The sequence below is a fragment of the Ambystoma mexicanum genome, chromosome 6p (assembly GCF_040938575.1).
Source record: "Ambystoma mexicanum isolate Mex_15411 chromosome 6p, UKY_AmexF1_1, whole genome shotgun sequence".
NCBI classification, from domain to species: domain Eukaryota; kingdom Metazoa; phylum Chordata; class Amphibia; order Caudata; family Ambystomatidae; genus Ambystoma; species Ambystoma mexicanum.
The window spans coordinates 1,475,863,140-1,475,880,565 of record NC_090935.1 but is presented as its reverse complement, the minus strand read 5'-3'; the positions used below and the strand labels follow the sequence as shown (position 1 = coordinate 1,475,880,565).

The 17,426-nt window shown below is 43.2% G+C and overlaps 1 protein-coding gene across 1 annotated transcript in view; it reads right to left on the bottom strand.

The window, feature by feature from the left end:
• Positions 1-17,039, bottom strand: part of LOC138511068 (uncharacterized) — a 3,073,423-nt gene extending 3,056,384 nt beyond the window's left edge. Inside the window, exon 1 of the mRNA XM_069626568.1 lies at positions 16,949-17,039. Coding sequence (XP_069482669.1) covers positions 16,949-16,973 — 25 coding nt within the window. The 5' untranslated portion in view covers positions 16,974-17,039. The remainder of the gene's footprint in view (positions 1-16,948) is intronic.
• Between the last annotated feature and the right edge of the window lie 387 nt (positions 17,040-17,426).

Below are 17,426 nucleotides of genomic sequence, written 5' to 3'. Positions count from 1 at the left end.
CCTAGGAAATTTAAATCCCATATATGATTAGGTCCACATCGCAGTTTTCAAATGTGTGGTCTCCTGCATGAAGGAGAGCCCCTCTGCCCCAGCCCCACTGTCCTGCTCGCACATACCAGGAGCAGGAAACGTGGAGAGCCGTGCACCACACTGCCCCCTGGCAGCCCCCTTTCAGCACTGCACCCGGGTCCCCCAACTGGACCCACAACAGCCAAGAGCTTCCGCTCCTGCCCTAGCAGGGGAACCAAAAACTTAAACTCTGCTCAGGTGGGCCCCCGATGCTCCACAATGCTCTCCCGACCCACAACATGACCCGCCCCACAACCAGAAAGCAGCCCATCGCCTGCCGACGGAACCAGCAAAACCCTTAAACCCCAAGGTAATCTGCCCCCGCCCTAGAACAGGAGGGGGGCAAAAGTGCCCAGAGTTACTATGTCCCCCTCAATATTATTAGTATTTATTATTTTTCATTATTTATATTTTTTCGGCCCTCTCCCCATCGCCGCTCCTCTATCCCCTGCTCCCTACCATGTGCCCCGCTTGTTCCTTTGTGCCCCCGAGACTGCCAGGCCACCTCAGCAGCGGTGCCGGCAAAGGTCCAGGCAACATGGAACGTTGTTAACCGACAGAAGTTCCTGAACCTTTGCTGGCACCCGTACATATAACCTAATGGGGGGAATATAGCCCCAGCCGACTCGCTTATTGGGTGCAGCGCCCAAAACCTCCCCGAGGCCCCCTTTCTGTAATGAATTTGCCAGCATTCTGGCGTGGTGAAGCCCAGTGAGGGACAGGCAGTTAGCTGCTGTTGAAGCACAGGCTGTATCGGAGGACTTAGCTGACAGGAGCCTGCCCCTCCCTCTCCTGCTTCTATAATGACTTTTCCAGTGGGCCAGAGTGGTGAAGCCTGATGAGGAAAAGGGTGGTGAGCTGCTGTTGAAGCCGCAGGTTATTTGAGCTAGCAGACTGCAGCAAGTTTGTTATATGTTTCCCATGCTGGTGCCACTGCAATAAGACTGCTAGGATTGCCCGGTTTGTTCCCTTAGTTTGTTGCATTAATCCAGTGCAGCTCCATTGCCAAGCACAGCAAGGAGTTGGCTCGGTTTTGCAGATTGCATGCCCGGGTCTTCCTGGAAGGGACATCTGCCCTGTGGCTGCGTAATACGGGCCGCCGCGTTGAGCATAAGGGACACAAGTCCTCAAGAAGGGTAGTTGGCATTAGATGGAGATTGGGGAGATGGTGGGAAGCAGGAGATAGTAATAGGCACTATCCCCTATCCCGCCTGGTTGGGTTGCCCTCCCACAATGGGCTTGGGGGGCTTCAAACCAAGCTGGGGAGCTATATAAAAAAGGTGAGAACGCTGGCTGAGATACATAAGGTGGCAGCCCTTCAAAGGAAGGGATGTAACATGCAGCATAGGTGCTAAGTGGCAGGTGGTTTCGGCTGGCCAGTTGGTTGCAGAAACTAACAGACAAATGCATGGTCCTAAGGCATAATAGTAGAATAAAGACAGGACAGCCCTGCAGAAACTAACACTCAGATCGGAGTGCAACACATCTCAAGCAAACGCAGAAGACCTTTTTTTCACCTGAATCCCACCCAGCCTTGGAGAAGGTACAATTTGGGCAAACGCTAGACAACGGACAATGTTGGAAGTCGTGGAACAGCCATGGTGGCATGGGCCAGGAAGGAAGCTACAATCTGGTACAGCAGCCCAGCACCAGCCAAGTTACACAGATCTGGGAGTCCACGCTGGTGGCACCCTGTGGGCAAGGAAGGGCAACCTGTTTCCTGACCCAAGTGCCCAAAAGTACAGCGCAAATAAGACATTACACACAGTTTTGTTGGGAATGTTTTCATAATACTCATGTATGTTTATTCAGTATTATGATTAATAAAAATGCCACTGCCTTTTTATTGCCATCACAAATATGAGTCTGTGTGATGATTATGGTGGCTGCATGTGTTACAATGACAAGGATATGAGTTGTGTCTTAGGGTCTCACTCCTCCTCAGCTTAAGAGTTCATGTGAGCACAAAACAATGGCATAGTGCAGGACGAAATTCTGAGCCATGGATCAAGAGTAGGTGGCTGCCCTGCTGACCACTCTTTGTATTAGCGTTATTGTGCTACATTATTTATTGATTTTTTCCATTTTTAAAGCATCCTAAACCCTGAGGCACCAGGGCGCTGTTGCAGACCAGTTGCTTTATACACAGGCTTGAGTCATAACAGTAAATATATCAACTAAAAATGGAAAAAGACGTGGATTGCATGCAGGGCATTGTCATGGTAGAAACAAGATTAGGCAAAGAGCCAGGTTTTCAAAGATTTTCTGAAGACCCAGTGAGAGTTCTCCACTCTTAGATATGCTGGAAGGAAGTTCCAGTGGTTCGCTGCGACTTTTGGGAAGCTTATCCCCCCTCCTTGGGCTCTTTTCACTCTAGGGATGGCTAGTTTGTGGGCATGGATGGATCTTATTGGTCTGTTGGATTTGGGTCTTTTGATTTTCTGGGACAGGTATTGTGGGGCAGTCTTACTCAGACATTTGTGGGTGATAGAGAGAGCCTTGAAGATAATCCTTTCCCTGATCGGGAGCTAATGCACCTTATTTCTGGTGGCTTTGATGTGGTCCTTTTTTGGGATATTTAGAGCTGCTCTGAGGGCATTGTTCTGAATTATTTGAAGTTTGTTTAGGTTCCTTTTGGAAGTACCCGCAAAGAGGGCCTTGCAGTAATCCAGTCTCGCCCAGTCGTGCTGCAGTCCAGTCAGTGGCCCTGCCTAGGACAGGCACCGGCTCGGGTTTTATTGGGGTGGGGGGGAGTGCAGCGCAGTAATCAGGGCTTTGATAACAAGCACAGCTGTATATATTTGTTGAATGCACCGAAGGTGGGTGCAGTAACGAAGGTGGAGTGGGATGACTCACTGGTCAATAAAGTCAGTCATTGGTTTAGGGCAAGGCAGGGTTCCTATAGTATTTTTCGCAGTGATATTGTGTGTTTTAAATGGGAATCCCCATTTGCGCCTAAGTCGTTGGACTATGTCAGAGTGGAGCTTGCTTCGGAGGACCTGGTAGCTGGGATACTAACTATGGAGCAAAGGTCCCTTCCCCCGAGTAATTTGGGAATTGCCATCAAAGTAAGCCTTCCATGTATTGATATCTTCCTAGAGAGTAGTTGTGCAGTTTTATGCAACGAGGAGTGAACACTAGAGACGATGTTGGTACCAAGGACGTAGGCGGCCCTCTGATGAATGCCACTTATGCTCAAACTACCTGTTAGGGAGAATTCTCATTTATGGCTAATTTCCCTCACCTATTGGGTCCCCCAGCAGCTTTGCTGGACTTCTGGAGTTTATTTTTTTTCCACTTGGTAAGAGTGTGAGCTTTCCCCCCACTCTTACCTGTGTTTTGCCATGTGTATTTCTCTGTTTTTGTGATTGTGGGCTCTGAAGTACACCACTTCAGTAGCTCCCTTCTTTTGTGTGTCACACAGCACCTTCAGTGCCGTGGCACTGGGTTGTCCTTCAGACTTCCCCACGACTCCATTTCTGAGGCTGACTATAGTCCCCCAGAAAAAGGTAATGTTACCATTAACTTTACTTAGTCAATCTACCACAGATCCAGTACACCCCATCTTCCATGGAGTACTGGAAAGGGTTAATTCATATCCCTTTTTATCTGTACCTCCTAGAGCATTGTTTTGCTTTTTTAACATTTAGACTTGGCTGGTGGCAGTGGTATCTACCCTAAATTTTCTACCGCAATTATATTAGATAAACATGGTATTATTCTTGGCTTATATTAGCCTCGAACATAAACCTGCTTGACCAAATCGTCTTTCTTTTGGCTCCGGTTGGGTTTATTCGCCATTTCTTTTTGTTAAAGTCCTTCTTATGTTTTACTTTGTGCGGCAAACTAGGTTTGCCTTCTTTGTTCATCGTCTTCTGGCGGGCTTCTGCTCAGAAGACCTCCACCAGGCGCCTGGGTGTCTGGGTGGACTGAATGTGAGGGAGGGGTGTAGTCACCCCCTGCACAGGGTATTCTAGGAAACCCAAGTCACACTTTGCCATGATTGGCTGAGGTGGTTTTCCAGGCTAGACAACCCCCCTGCTGGGTGATTGACAGCCAGGTTGTGTGAATGGGGGTTTTGCGCATAAAAGGCAGGTCACTTGGGCTAGAAGTCATTGTTTTGCCACTGGAACTACAAGGAACCAAAGAGAAGCGGAGAGAACAACGACTGCTGCAACTACCCCATCCCGGTGAAGCCCTGCTGCAGTCCTGAGCTATCTACCCTTCAACGACTAAGAGAAGATCCAGTCCGGAGTCTTCTTCCCTTGAGCCTGGTGGGGATACCCAGCTCATCTTACACAGCTGGAGGATCCTCTTCCTTGGTCGAAATCGCTGCACATTGCTGTAGTGGTCGGATAGCCATTTGAAGAGCCTCTCCTGTTTTTAACGAGCGCACGTTTTATTTGTTGTCGCTGCTGCCGGCTTCATCCCTGTGTGGTGCAGACCCCCTTCAGACGTCCTGCTTCACAACAAGGAATTGTGGGTCTGCGGGAAACCAACAGGAACAACTGCCAGGGCACCAGCTGCACCATTGGAATAAGGTACTGTGTTCTGCTTGAGGAAACTGGGTGAACCCCTTTTCTTCATCTCCAAGGCTTGCCCTTGTCTTCCCTCCTTCTTATAACTTTTGCTTCCAAACATTGACAATATTGAAGTGCTCTTGGCTACGTTGAATCGTGAACTATCTGACTGTGTGATCTTCGGCAACAGGTCCCCGGTGTCATTTGACCCTGGCTCCGGCCCTTTGACTCTTGAACTCCTGTCTCTGAGTGTTTCTCGATTCTGTCTGCCTAACCAAAATATTGCCTGTGATTTTTGCCTCCAACTCCCTCTGGGTATCTCAGGTGCTAAGTGTGTTTTTGCCCCAGTAGCATTTCATGTCACGGATACGTGTTTATTTAGTAAACCGAACTGTCCAAAAGTGATCGTAATCGTATTCGCGGTAACGTGTTTTGTGCATAACACCGGCTCATCCAAACACAAGGTACTTACCTTGAGACATACTGTACAAAGTGAATTGGTTAGTCGTAATATATTTGACGTGTGGTTTGTGTTTAAGTTTAAAAGAAGTGTTGTGTTTATAACAGATGGTTTAAAAATAAATGTACTTATATTTTTCTACCTGAACCCTTGAGTCAGTGTTTGCTTGAGTCACAGTAATTGTGGTCCCTTTGTGTAATCTCTGCTACTGCTCATATACTCTCGAGATAAGCCTGGCTGCTCCGCCACTGCTACCACTTTGAAATAGTAGTACAGGCTTGTACCAAAGGTAAAACCTGTATTGCCACCTGTAGTCTTAATTGTGTGTAGTGGTCCCTAAGGACACTGCAGAGGATTCTGCCTAACACTACCCAATCCCTGTTAGGGAATATAATTGTACTATTGCGGGAATCAGCAGGGAAGCCCTATTGGGGAAGAGAGGTGGGTGCAGCTAGGCACCATTCCACCAGTTTATCTGGATGACAGGCTGTGCACCATGATTCTGATATAAGGTCCCCAGCAATGGATGTGGAAACCTAAGTGGGGTCATGGGTGCACGTCTCTTCTTGGAATGTCACAGGCCTTAGGAGGCATTTATTGTACGTAGCCCGGGTCCAATTTGTAGAGGGAGTGAGGTTGAAGTATTCAATATATTAAAAACCAGGGTAGATATGGATGGAGGAATAAACATCCATGGCAACCAAAGACTCTGGTGGCGGGAGATCTTAACATGCAGATACAGCCACTGGAGGTTATGTAGGGATTCAGTGAGGAACACGATGCTCTATGCGGTATAAGAGAATTGAGTGATCACAAACCAAAGCGGAGAAGTAAATTGGCAGAAGAGGTAGCCTGCTTGTTTCTGGCAATGAACATGAGGGCATGTAATGGCCAATTCCTGGAGGTCCAGCCGGTAAAACATACCTTTCAGGTCAACTCTCGGTCAAGTTTAATAGGTTACATTCTTATTAATTTAGAAGCCTGGAGTCTAGCCAGGGACTTTGGAGTGTTACCCCATAGAGAGAGTGACCACTGTCCTCTTGTTTTGAGTATCAATCAGGTATTTATGGGAGGTAGCCATGTGCCTACAAAGCAATGCAATCTAAATATATATACAGCAGGCCATGCAGGGTGGGTAATTAGGTGATTAAACTAGACACTGAGGTCCTTCTACCATGTATTTATAATCATATCATGCCAGCAATTTAAGTATGTTCATCTTTATCGATGGGAGAAGGCGCCATTATATTGAAGGATTTTGAATGTATAGTTTAAAATCTGGGGGTGCACTTCACCGCACCTGGCAACAGCGTGAAGAAACAGGTGGTTAGACCCTCCACATGGTATGATAGGGGGTGTCGAGGAGCAAAGCAAGCAGTAATATCTTGTGCTAAACATGCCCATGCCAGAGGCACTCAGGCCTTATGCGAAGCAAAGACTGCTTATAAAAACTTGATGGAGTCAAGAAAAGGAGGCCTACACTCAAGTTATGTGGGAGAAGAAGCTTGATGCTATTAAACATAAGGATTCAAGGAGTTTCTTGGAATTGCTGGGCAAAGGGAAACCTCCAGGATGAGGCCAACTGGAGGGTTGTATCCTGGGGTCTGTCTGTGTGGTGTGAATATTTTAAGAATCTCTACCATGAAACTAGGGCACTAGCCAACTGGAAGAAAGGAAAAATAAAAAGGATACCCCGCTGGTATTCACGGAGGTGGAGGTAAACCGAGCCTTATTATGGCAGAAAGCAGGAAAAGCCCTGGGTCCTGACAGAGTACAGTGGAATTTTTCCAGAACGACCCTGTGATTTGGGCACCTTTCCTTGCAAAAGTGTTCACTGCAGAACTGAGACTGAATAGGGCTCATGGACGCGGGCCGAAATAGTACCCATCCATAATAAGGGTTCCAGGGATGAACCAGGCAACTATCCCCCTACTTCCCTGCTTGACGTGGGCGGGAAAATCTTTACAAGGTGTTTAGTAGGTCATTTGGAATCCTGGTTGGAAGGAAATCACATTATTCCTCATTCATTTTGTTATACAAGAATACAAAAGATTAAACAAAACAATAGAAACACAGCTCTTAGTTTACACAAAAACAATCAAATATTGAAAACAAGTGGCTAATGAACATTTCCTCAAATTCGTAGCAGATAAAAAAGTATGAAACAGTCTTCAATTCCACAATGCATAAGAGCATATAGTTAGCAATTAACAAGTAAATCTATACCATTCAGAAAACATACAAGCGCAATAATCAATGAAATATGTGTTCCCCACATCAGTCTAGAGTATTCAGGTGAAAAACTCTCCTGTAAAAACAGAAAAGAGCAGGAAAACTCTAAACTCTGGACCAGAGTATTATGGTGTCACAGGAATCCGGAAAAGTTTGTCCAGAGAAGACAACTGTGTTACTTTACAGATTGTATCAATTTTATTTAATCGTGATACAGAAACTTAGAAAATAATCAATTAATGACACAATACTTTAAGAAACATATTATTACATATCACAGTAAATAGGGGGTACATATAAATAAAAACATGACAAAAATGAGTCCATCAATCAAACCATTCGTAGTGCAGCATTCAATCCACACAGCATTCATCGTGACATTCATCCAATCAACACTAGCTAAAAACAGCAAAAATTACTTCATGTGGGGAGTGAGCACAATCATCACAGCCCAGCTACTAATTTTAATATGTATTATTTGATTTTGTAGAAGTAGAGAAACATACAGTAGTGGGTACAGTTTGTATATTATTTTCCTCACTTTGTTTGTCTTTGGGAGAAGGGGCACTGCCAATTAGTTACGCAGTTCTGCTCTTCTCTTGCAGTCTTCTGTTCCATACCTCCTGATGAAGACGTTGTACATTAGACATACTACGTCGAAACCGGTTGAGTTTTGTTTTCAAGGGATGTGATCTACACTACAGGGTCATCTTCAGATCTGCCCTTCAGATAGATTGTTTTAATAAATTTTCTTCTACTGTATGTTTCTCTACTTCTACAAAATCAAATAATACATATTAAAATTAGTAGCTGGGCTGTGATGATTGTGCTCACTCCCCACATGAAGTAATTTTTGCTGTTTTTAGCTAGTGTTGATTGGATGAATGTCACGATGAATGCTGTATGGATTGAATGCTGCACTACGAATGGTTTGATTGATGGACTAATTTTTGTCATGTTTTTATTTATATGTACCCCCTATTTGCTGTGATATGTAATAATATGTTTCTTAAAGTATTGTGTCATTAATTGATTATTTTCTAAGTTTCTGTATCACGATTAAATAAAATTGATACAATCTGTAAGTAACACAGTTGTCTTCTCTGGACAAACTTTTCCGGATTCCTGAAAAACTCTCCTGTTCCTTAACAAAAGCAGTCAGTCTAATTGTATTGAGAGCTTTGCAGTCCAATATCCAATGTTTGAGAATTTCGGTGACAGCTTGACATTTACTAAAACGACAATTAAGTAGGGTCCCCACACCATGAGTGGGCATAGCCAGAGCCTAGTTCGATATCTAGTGTGGAATAGATTGAGTTTAAAACATAAAAAAACCTGTCTTGTCCTATGACAAGAGGGAACAAACAGATTCCACAGGAAGCTACCCCGCTTTTACATACATTGGTCGTGGGCACTAAGAGTCAGTACAGTGTAAGACTACTTGCATTGCTAAGCAGGATCACAAGGTCATTAACAGTTTTGACACATTTTATTCAAAAACAAAGTTTAAAACACTAAAAAGTGAGAAAATACACAGATTCAATATTGTGTCCGAGATGCACATAAGCAGGTTACTTTCGAAAACAAATTGTGATGTCACCTGTCTTACTCAAAAAACAGTTTTGTTAAATGGGATGTTAGTAGCACATGTGAGAGACTTAGTGACACTAGTAATTGTGAAATAGCTCTCTCTTATCAGTGTCAACACAGTTTTGTGTTTCTAGATCAAAGGCAAACACAACTATGGATAGATCTATTCCTTTTTTTGGTGCTCCTTTGAATACGTCTTCAGGACCCAAGATGTTACTAGGATATAGGGGTGCTTCAGGCTCCCCAGAAACTAAATGCAAAACCAACATAAAACCATATTTAAAAACGGCCTTTGTTATAGATGTTATTCTAGCCTGAGATCTGCCCTGTTTTACTGACCGTCAATTTCTTTGCTCTGTGTAAAGCTGAATTTATGTCTGCGTCATTTAATGGGACCATTAGGGTTTTATCCGTGTATTTCAGATCTAAGACAGAAGGAGGAATTGATTTTACCCTTTCTTCTTAGTGTAAAAGCTAATAGTTTACCAAAATGTCAAAGCGCCATTTACCTTGAGTTTCATATGCCGTCTTATATTGCCCCCATCGCAGGTGGTCGAACGTATTAATGAAAGTGCTGTTGCCTCTCATTTCGTTGGCTAACAAGTGGCGAGTGCTGTGGGAGATGCTGTTCGTCCATCTGTAGAGAGGACAAAACATTGTTTGTTTTTCCTCTTAGTATAAAATACCACGTCTTAACCGTATATGTGGATGAACAATTACCTTATTATACTGGGTCTTGTGAACAGATGGTGTATCCGGATGTTCCGTGATATGACCGCACTGTCTGTTAAGGGCTGGCAGGTATTCACAGTGCTGTGTAGAAACATGTACCGCGTTCCATGCAGCGAGTGGATGCTGTGAAAGAAAGTGCAAGCTGGCGTTCAGTCTATTCCTAGTTTGCAGAACTGGGGCATCAACGTCTCGTATAAATCATGCATATCAACTTACAGTTTTGAGACTCGGCCGATGCATTCCGTGTACCTTCAGCTGCTTAGTTGCAGTTATTGTGAGGAATCTGCGTTACTCTGGTGAATCATGTGACTTATAGTATCACATTAGTGGCAAGACCGCTATTGTTCAATGCTATTGCGCCGTATCAGACGCCATGTTGGAATTCTACTTCACTGTGTATAGACCAGATCGCTCCATTCTGATGGTATGCTGCATGCTGCTCAACTTGAAATATTCCAGAGAATGGCCTGCCATAGACATAGACATTACCAATTGCAATTCAATCGCAGATAGTGGTCCTAATTAGGTGAAAATAGTCAAACCAGTGGAATTGAAGATGATATAAATACATTTATAAACAGAGCTTTATCTTCGGCTGCTTAATCCCAGTTATTCTGAGAAGTCTGCGTTACCCTGGCAGATCATATGACTTATAGCATCACATCAGTGGCTAGACCGCTATTATTCAATACTGGGGCACCGTATTGGGTGCTGGGATTCCATATCACTGTGTATAGAACGGATCGGTCAGTTCTAATGGTGTGCTGCATTCTTCACAACGTGAAATATTCCAGGGAGTGACATATCAAAGACATTGATATTACCAATTGCAATGCAATAGCAGATGGTGGTGCTGGGTAGGTAAAACCAGTCAGACCAGTGGAATTGAAAAATATATGGATTAATGAATGAAGAGGTTCAACTCAATTGAAACATTTAGACCATTCTTCACAGTATCTAAATTAAAGATCCATTTCTGCTCTAGTTTTCTCAGAGCAAGGTCTCTATCACCCCCTCAGGTGATGTTCGATTGTTTGGATTATGAACCAAAATATGTCCATATGGCTGTGCTTTGCCTCTTTAAAGTGTGCCACTGGTGGTTTGTCTGCTACCCTGTTTTTTTACACACGAGCGATGCTCGCAGATTGTTGGGCATATAGCCCTTTTGGTCTTGCCTATGTACAGTAAACCGCACGGGTATTTAATGCCATATATAGCCCATTTTGTGAGACAATTAGTGAACGATTTTAACTGCCACATTTGGCCTTTCAAGTTAACTTCTTTTATATCTTTTGTCAGGCTACAGACTGAACAGTTTCCGCATTTGAAGTGACATATGACTGGTGGCAGTTGCCATAGGGTTGTTTGTGAGAGTTCTTTTTCTTTTGGTTGCTTATACATATGCAGCAACTTGTCTTGTATAAATTTGGCATTCTTTTGAGTGCAAAGCGAGGTTTGTTAATTTTGAAATCTTCGGTGTGTAAAATCCCCCAATTTTTTAAGATGGTTTTACGCAGGTGGTGGCTGGTAGGGGAAAATGGTGTCACACTTGTTATTTTCTCAGCCTGTTATTTGAGTTGTTCAGTAAGGCAAGTCTGCCTACTAATGTTGCAGGCTCGTTATTGTGATCTTCTGATCATGTGCTATGGATATCCATGGTCTTTAAGTCTAATATTGTTTGCTATTCATGTTATAGTCTTGCGTCTTACTACAATTACGTCTAATGCAGGGGAATTGCCAAAAAGGTACATTTTCTCACAGGCTTTGAGGATGAAAAGTACTAAAAAGTAGTAAAGTGTTTTTGTCCGTTGTTTTTCTGAACAAATTGGCGCCCAGTTTGTTTTTGGTGGATCTATATGTCTCAAGATCCAAGAAAGGGATTTTGTCTAGGTCCACTGACATGGTGTACTTAGTAGATTGCTCTTGTGTGTTCAACCATGTTAGGAAGAGGCCCAGAGTTTTCAAGCCTGCACTCCATAGCATGAAGGCATAGTGGGTCATTGGCATGGCTGCCTCCAAACTCGGGTCTGGGTCCGGGTTCCTTGAATGAGGAATTACCGGGGCATTCCAACCTTGGAGGACCCGGTAATTCCTCATTCAATGAACCCATCCCCATTCCCATTCAAGCCCCCATAGGGCTCAATGGGAATGGGGAGGGAGCTAACAATGGGCCCGTTAATAGCAGGCATGTTGTTAGCTCCCTGGTCTGCTAGCGGGACCCGCTAAGGGCTGGTTTTACCAGGCGCCCTTTGCGGGTCCCGCAAGCAGACTCGTAATAGAGCAGTAAGGGGTTAACGGCACCGGCACCATTACCGGCGCCTTTAACCCCTTACCGCCCAACTCGGAATGACCACCTTAGTCTAAATCTCAATGCCAGGTTTTTATATGGTCTTGAAAAGGATTCATGGGTGAATAGACTGATTTCTGTTCAAAGTTATCCATATATATGTTTGCCAGAACTGGAGCAAAGGTAGCCCCCCCATGCTCATACCATGGTGTTGTTGGTAATACATGCCTTCAAATAAAAATAAGTTTTCAGTGAGGGCCAGTCTAATGCACTATGTTATAAAGTCAGAAGGGACTTTAAGATCTTGTCTTTTCTGAAGGTGAGTGTGCATTACTTGTAGACAGGCCATTTGTGGAATGCCTGTGCATAGCGCTTAGTACGTCCAATGGGGCAAGTATGTTCCCAGCACTGATGTGTGTCTCTTCAATAATCTTTATCATAGATGTGGTGTTTTGCACATATGATTTGATATTGTACACGAAAGGTCTCCATAATAAATCTGCATTGATGGATAAAGGTTCTAGAATTGAGCCACTTGCAGAGATTATAGGTTCACATGGTGGTTGTGATGCGTTTTTGTGAATTGTAGGCAAACAATAGAATGCTGGTGTCGTGGGATTGTATTTCAGTAAGAAAGCCCTTTCGTCCTGATCTATCCAACCTTCAGTGAGGGCATGGCTCATAAGGCTTTCAATTTCCTCTGCTGTTCTATTGGTGGGGTTGCCTCCGAAGATTTTATAAAAATGCTGTCCTCCAGATGTTTTTTCACTTCTCCTTGGTACAGGGAGGTAGCCCACAGTACTATCCCTCCACCCTTATCCGCAGGTTTTTAATCACAAAAGATGAATTGTCTTTCAGGTTTTTTAATGCAGTCTTTCAGCTTTCGTACGATTATCTATGTCCTTATTATCTATGTCCTGGTTTTTCGTACTGAACATATTGTCTATTTCTCTTAATACTTTGTTCTCAAAGGCAAGTATTTCAAGGGACAACATTGAGGCTATGGGGTGAAGGTGGATGGAGGTTTAAGGCCTGATGTATTTGTCTTAGCAGGGTGTTCATCCTTAGAATTGCGAAAAAGGTACTTGAGTATTAAAATACCAAAGAAATTTCTAATTTCGATTTCTGTTTGAAATATGTTGGTGGTAGGTGCAAACGACAGCCCTTTGCTTTGGAGGCTAGACTCATCATGAGTGAGGATGTGTTCGCTCAAGTTAAAAATGGGAATTACCAATTTTGTGAAGCGGGTTGCCGTTGTCGTGTGCGCATTCCATGATTTTCCAGCTGTCTCATGTTGCCCTGTTTTCCTCTCCTCTGAAAAAATGTTTGGACTCTCTGATGTTGACCCCCTCTGTTGTTAGTTGGAGGTCCACTGTTCGTATCTGAATCACTGCTGTTGGAAGTGTCAGAGAAGGTGACGTATTTTTTGGATCTCATATTTTGTTGCCCCCCTTTGTTAGCCTGGTTCACGTTCATGTGTTCGTAAAAACCTGGTACCAGGTATGGGCATGTCTTCTCTTCTTTGTAATTTGAGATGTCTTTTTTAAGTTTCCAAATGTTTATATCATATCAATGGTGAATGTTTTGAATCTGTTTGTTCCCTCAAGTTCTTGTCTTCATCCACAAGCCCCCCACAAAAAAGAGGACTCTCATGCTCTAATCATATTATACTATGTCCTATGACAAGGAAAACACTTCAAATATATCGGCAAATCCCTCCTTTTTCTGGGGAACTTGGCATATTCTTCATAAACTGAATAATTAGACAAGGCCTCGATGGTCAGCCTCCCGTCATCCGGGAATAGTTTAAATTTCACTCAATCTGGATTCAAATTGAATTCCATATCTGATGAACTAATTTGTTCCAATAATTCCCTCATGCAAATCCTAAACACATACACACAGGGAACTGTACCACATTCTGCCATAAACTGAAAATCCACAAATAAAGAGTTAGCTGGGGGCCTCAAGAACTTGGAGTAAAACAAGAATTGTTGCCATTGATATCGAGCATGAAGTGATATAAGATCACATTTATGGTGAATTACCACATTAGGGATCGAGGATACCACGCCCAGTACATTCTTCCATTATTCATCATTTGCAGGCAGATTTTCAAAGTTCCGTTAGCACCATAGATCAATGTGCACGCCTTAAGACAATGCTCGATAAATATGTTACCCTAACGAATAGGTATATCTACACAGTATCCATCGACCTGTGCACAGCATTCAACTGGGTTCCCAGGTCTAGATTGTGGACTGTGCTGGCAGATGTTAATGTTCCTGGGGCTTTACTGAGTGATATGCAAATGCTGTATGATAAAAATGAAGCAGTGGTCTGTTGGAACCTAGATGGGTCGAACACGAAGGTCATAGACATGCAGATGGGCGGTGCGTACCGGACACCAAGCTTTTTTGTTTGTTCATAAATGGGGTTATTCAAGATTGTCTCAACATTCCCACTGACGCACCAAAAGTGCTAGTGATAGCTATCCAATCTTGCTATTTGCAGTGGATGCTGTTTTATTGTTCTTACACCTGCTCGGCTTAAACAGCCATTTGGAATTTTGTTACATTTCTGCATTGTAAATGGTTTGTCAATAAATGTGCAAAAAACCAAGACACTGGTGTTTAGGGAATAGAGGGCGAAAAGGAAAATGGGGATGAGATTAGCCCTGGATGGACAGGTAATTGACCCAGTTTACAGGTATGGTTACCTTGGCCTAAGGCTCACAGATTACTCTAAGTGGACCACCCATGTTGCTAAGTCAAGTGCGACCCTCCAAAGGTGAAATGGTGCACTAGGAAGATTTGAAGTGGACTCTGGGGGAGGATCATGTAGCGTCATACTTGAAGCGTATAAATCGACAGTCAGGCAGGCTGCTCTTTATGGGGCTGAGCTTTGGGATGCTACTAACTGTACCAAACTTGCAGTTATAGAAAATATGTTTATAAAGAGCACCTTGGGATTACCGCAGTGCGCTGTGAGCATGCCTCTTTATTTAGGAATAAATATGCCAAGGATTGAAACAATTTCTAAATCTAGACCTGCCTTTTTCTGGATCAGGATTTGGCCCACAACGAGATTCGTTAAATACAGGGAAGCTCTCGTGGACGTACTGAGTCAGAATGGCGGCTCTTCATTGCCTTGGTTTGTGCAAGGAGTGTGATAAACTCAGGCAGATTAACTGCTGGGAATTGCCTAGTCTTATGGACGGTAACACTAAATCACTCATCAGACGGGCTTCCCCAGAGCAAGACTGAAACCGAAATTCTGAGCTTGTTGGACAGCTCTTCTTCACTGAGGTATTATTGGACGGTCAAGCAATGCTTAGGGTTTGAGACATATTTGGATGACATGACTGAGAAACCCATGAGAACACTGTTTACTAAATTGTGACTCAGTATTTTGCCTTTATTTATTTATTTCTTCCTTTATTTGGCTGGTTGATAAAATCAACTTATCAAATATATAATCAAGTAAAAACATAACATATAATACATATCAATAATAAATAACAACACCTTATATTTCACAATTCAAAGAAACAGACAGAGTTAAAAGAAAATATATACAGGAGCCCTAAGATACTAAATACAGTAAATTTCCACTTAACAATGATTAAACAAAATAGAACGATATTTCATACTCAGGTAGTATTGCTTCAAGAAAATGTACTATTGCTACCTTTACTCCCAATCTGGGACTTGAAAAGATCAATTTCCATATGTCATTGGAATCCAACGGACTAGTCCAAACCAACAGTTTTCTAAAAAACCTCTGACGTATTGATAATAAAGTTGGACAATCTACAATGAGATTTTCAGGAAGGAAGGGTGGGGGTCGGCAGAAACCAAGTGGAAAAATGGTCTTGCGCGGCCTTTATCATTAGATCAAACTGAAATCGCATTCAAGAGAGAACGTATAAGAAATGAAAGGCCATACGGTTGGTGTGGGCCCTTAAACCATAAAAGTGCAATTTTTACATACATTTAAAAACAAATTAACATGCTGAAATGAACAATGGGTCATATGCCATCTGGTGCCCCGTCTGATGAGCCCAGTGGTGGAGAGTTGGGTTACATTTTGGGACTGTCATGAAATAGGGTCATGTGTAAAAATGCGAATGTCAGTGACTTTTTCCCTAGATGCAACATTATCATACCTATGCATACCTATATTACATTTGAGGGTATGTCTGTTACATTTTTTCATAGCAAGTTTAGAAGTACAATCATGGGGAAGATGATGGTGAAATAGTAAATATAGGGGCAGCCACAGTAGACATGATGAAAAAAGTGGTCACCTAAACTAAAGGGGGCCCACAAGTAGGGGAGACAGCTGGAGACATGTTCGCAAACTCGGGTGGACACAAACAGGCACAGTTCGCAAGATACTATCCAACATGCAAGAAAGACATGTATAACGGCGGAGTACACACTGTAAAACAGGAGCATCAGAGCTAAATGTGCCAGGACAAGATGGAGGCCCCAAGTAAGGGAGCCTGTCGGTTGGGAAGTGTGTGAGCCAGGCAATGCGCAAATATTGACCAAAGGGCAAGGGTGGAAGGGCAACAGTTGTTCGAGATTTCTCGGTCAACCTCTGCGTGCCTATGCAGTGACCATTGAACTGTTACTATGCCCTAAAAAAAGTTGCATTCATTAAAACGTTCAGGCATCCTTTCATTCTATTTTTTTTCTACAAAAATATGTGGTGCTCCCCAACCACGTTTTGATGTCTAGGCGTTTTTACGCTGCACTCCTTGGCTTTGCCTTGAATGATGATGGATGGGCAAAATGTTTCTGAGAGGCTCTTTTTTCCCACAACAGGTCCGGGTAGTTCGAGCATTAAAGGATTTGGAGGGCAGACAGACAGGCACATATATAAAATACACTTATATATCATATACTTATGACAGACGTATACATAGATTTTTGAAGATGTCTGTTGTCCCACCCTATAGTGTGAAAGATTCAATGAAAGTAACCATGGATGACATTTTAACAACAAACGAACAATAACCAGGCATTGTTGAGAAAATGAAATACTACTTACGTTGCCCTTCATCGAGACCTGCCATTTTGTTGGAGTTTTCTAGCCTTCCTTTGAGTCAGCCCGTCGAGTACTTGTCTGAAAAAGCAGTGTTACCAGTAGCTATAAAAACGCCATGTCAGGGCTTCATCACAATTGCCCTTACAATCATCTCTAGACCCGGCATGGTAGGTGCACTGTTGGTGAGCGGCAGAGCACAACTCCTTTCATACTTCAGAAGACTTTATAAACAAACAAAAAGAAACATAGAAGGGTCAAAATACTAAGTATATTTACAGCGCTCACTGAATCCAACGGGATTCCGGTCTTCCTTATCCCCCAACGTCCCATTCTACGAGTGAGTGGCGCATCAATCTGTCGTGTGTAGAACTACAAATACAATAATGCAAAAGAAAAAAAATACTAGATCAGCTACTGACACCTGACACGGAACCTCTTCCAAGCTCCGACCTTTCTAATAATGTACTCTGATGTCTTGGGC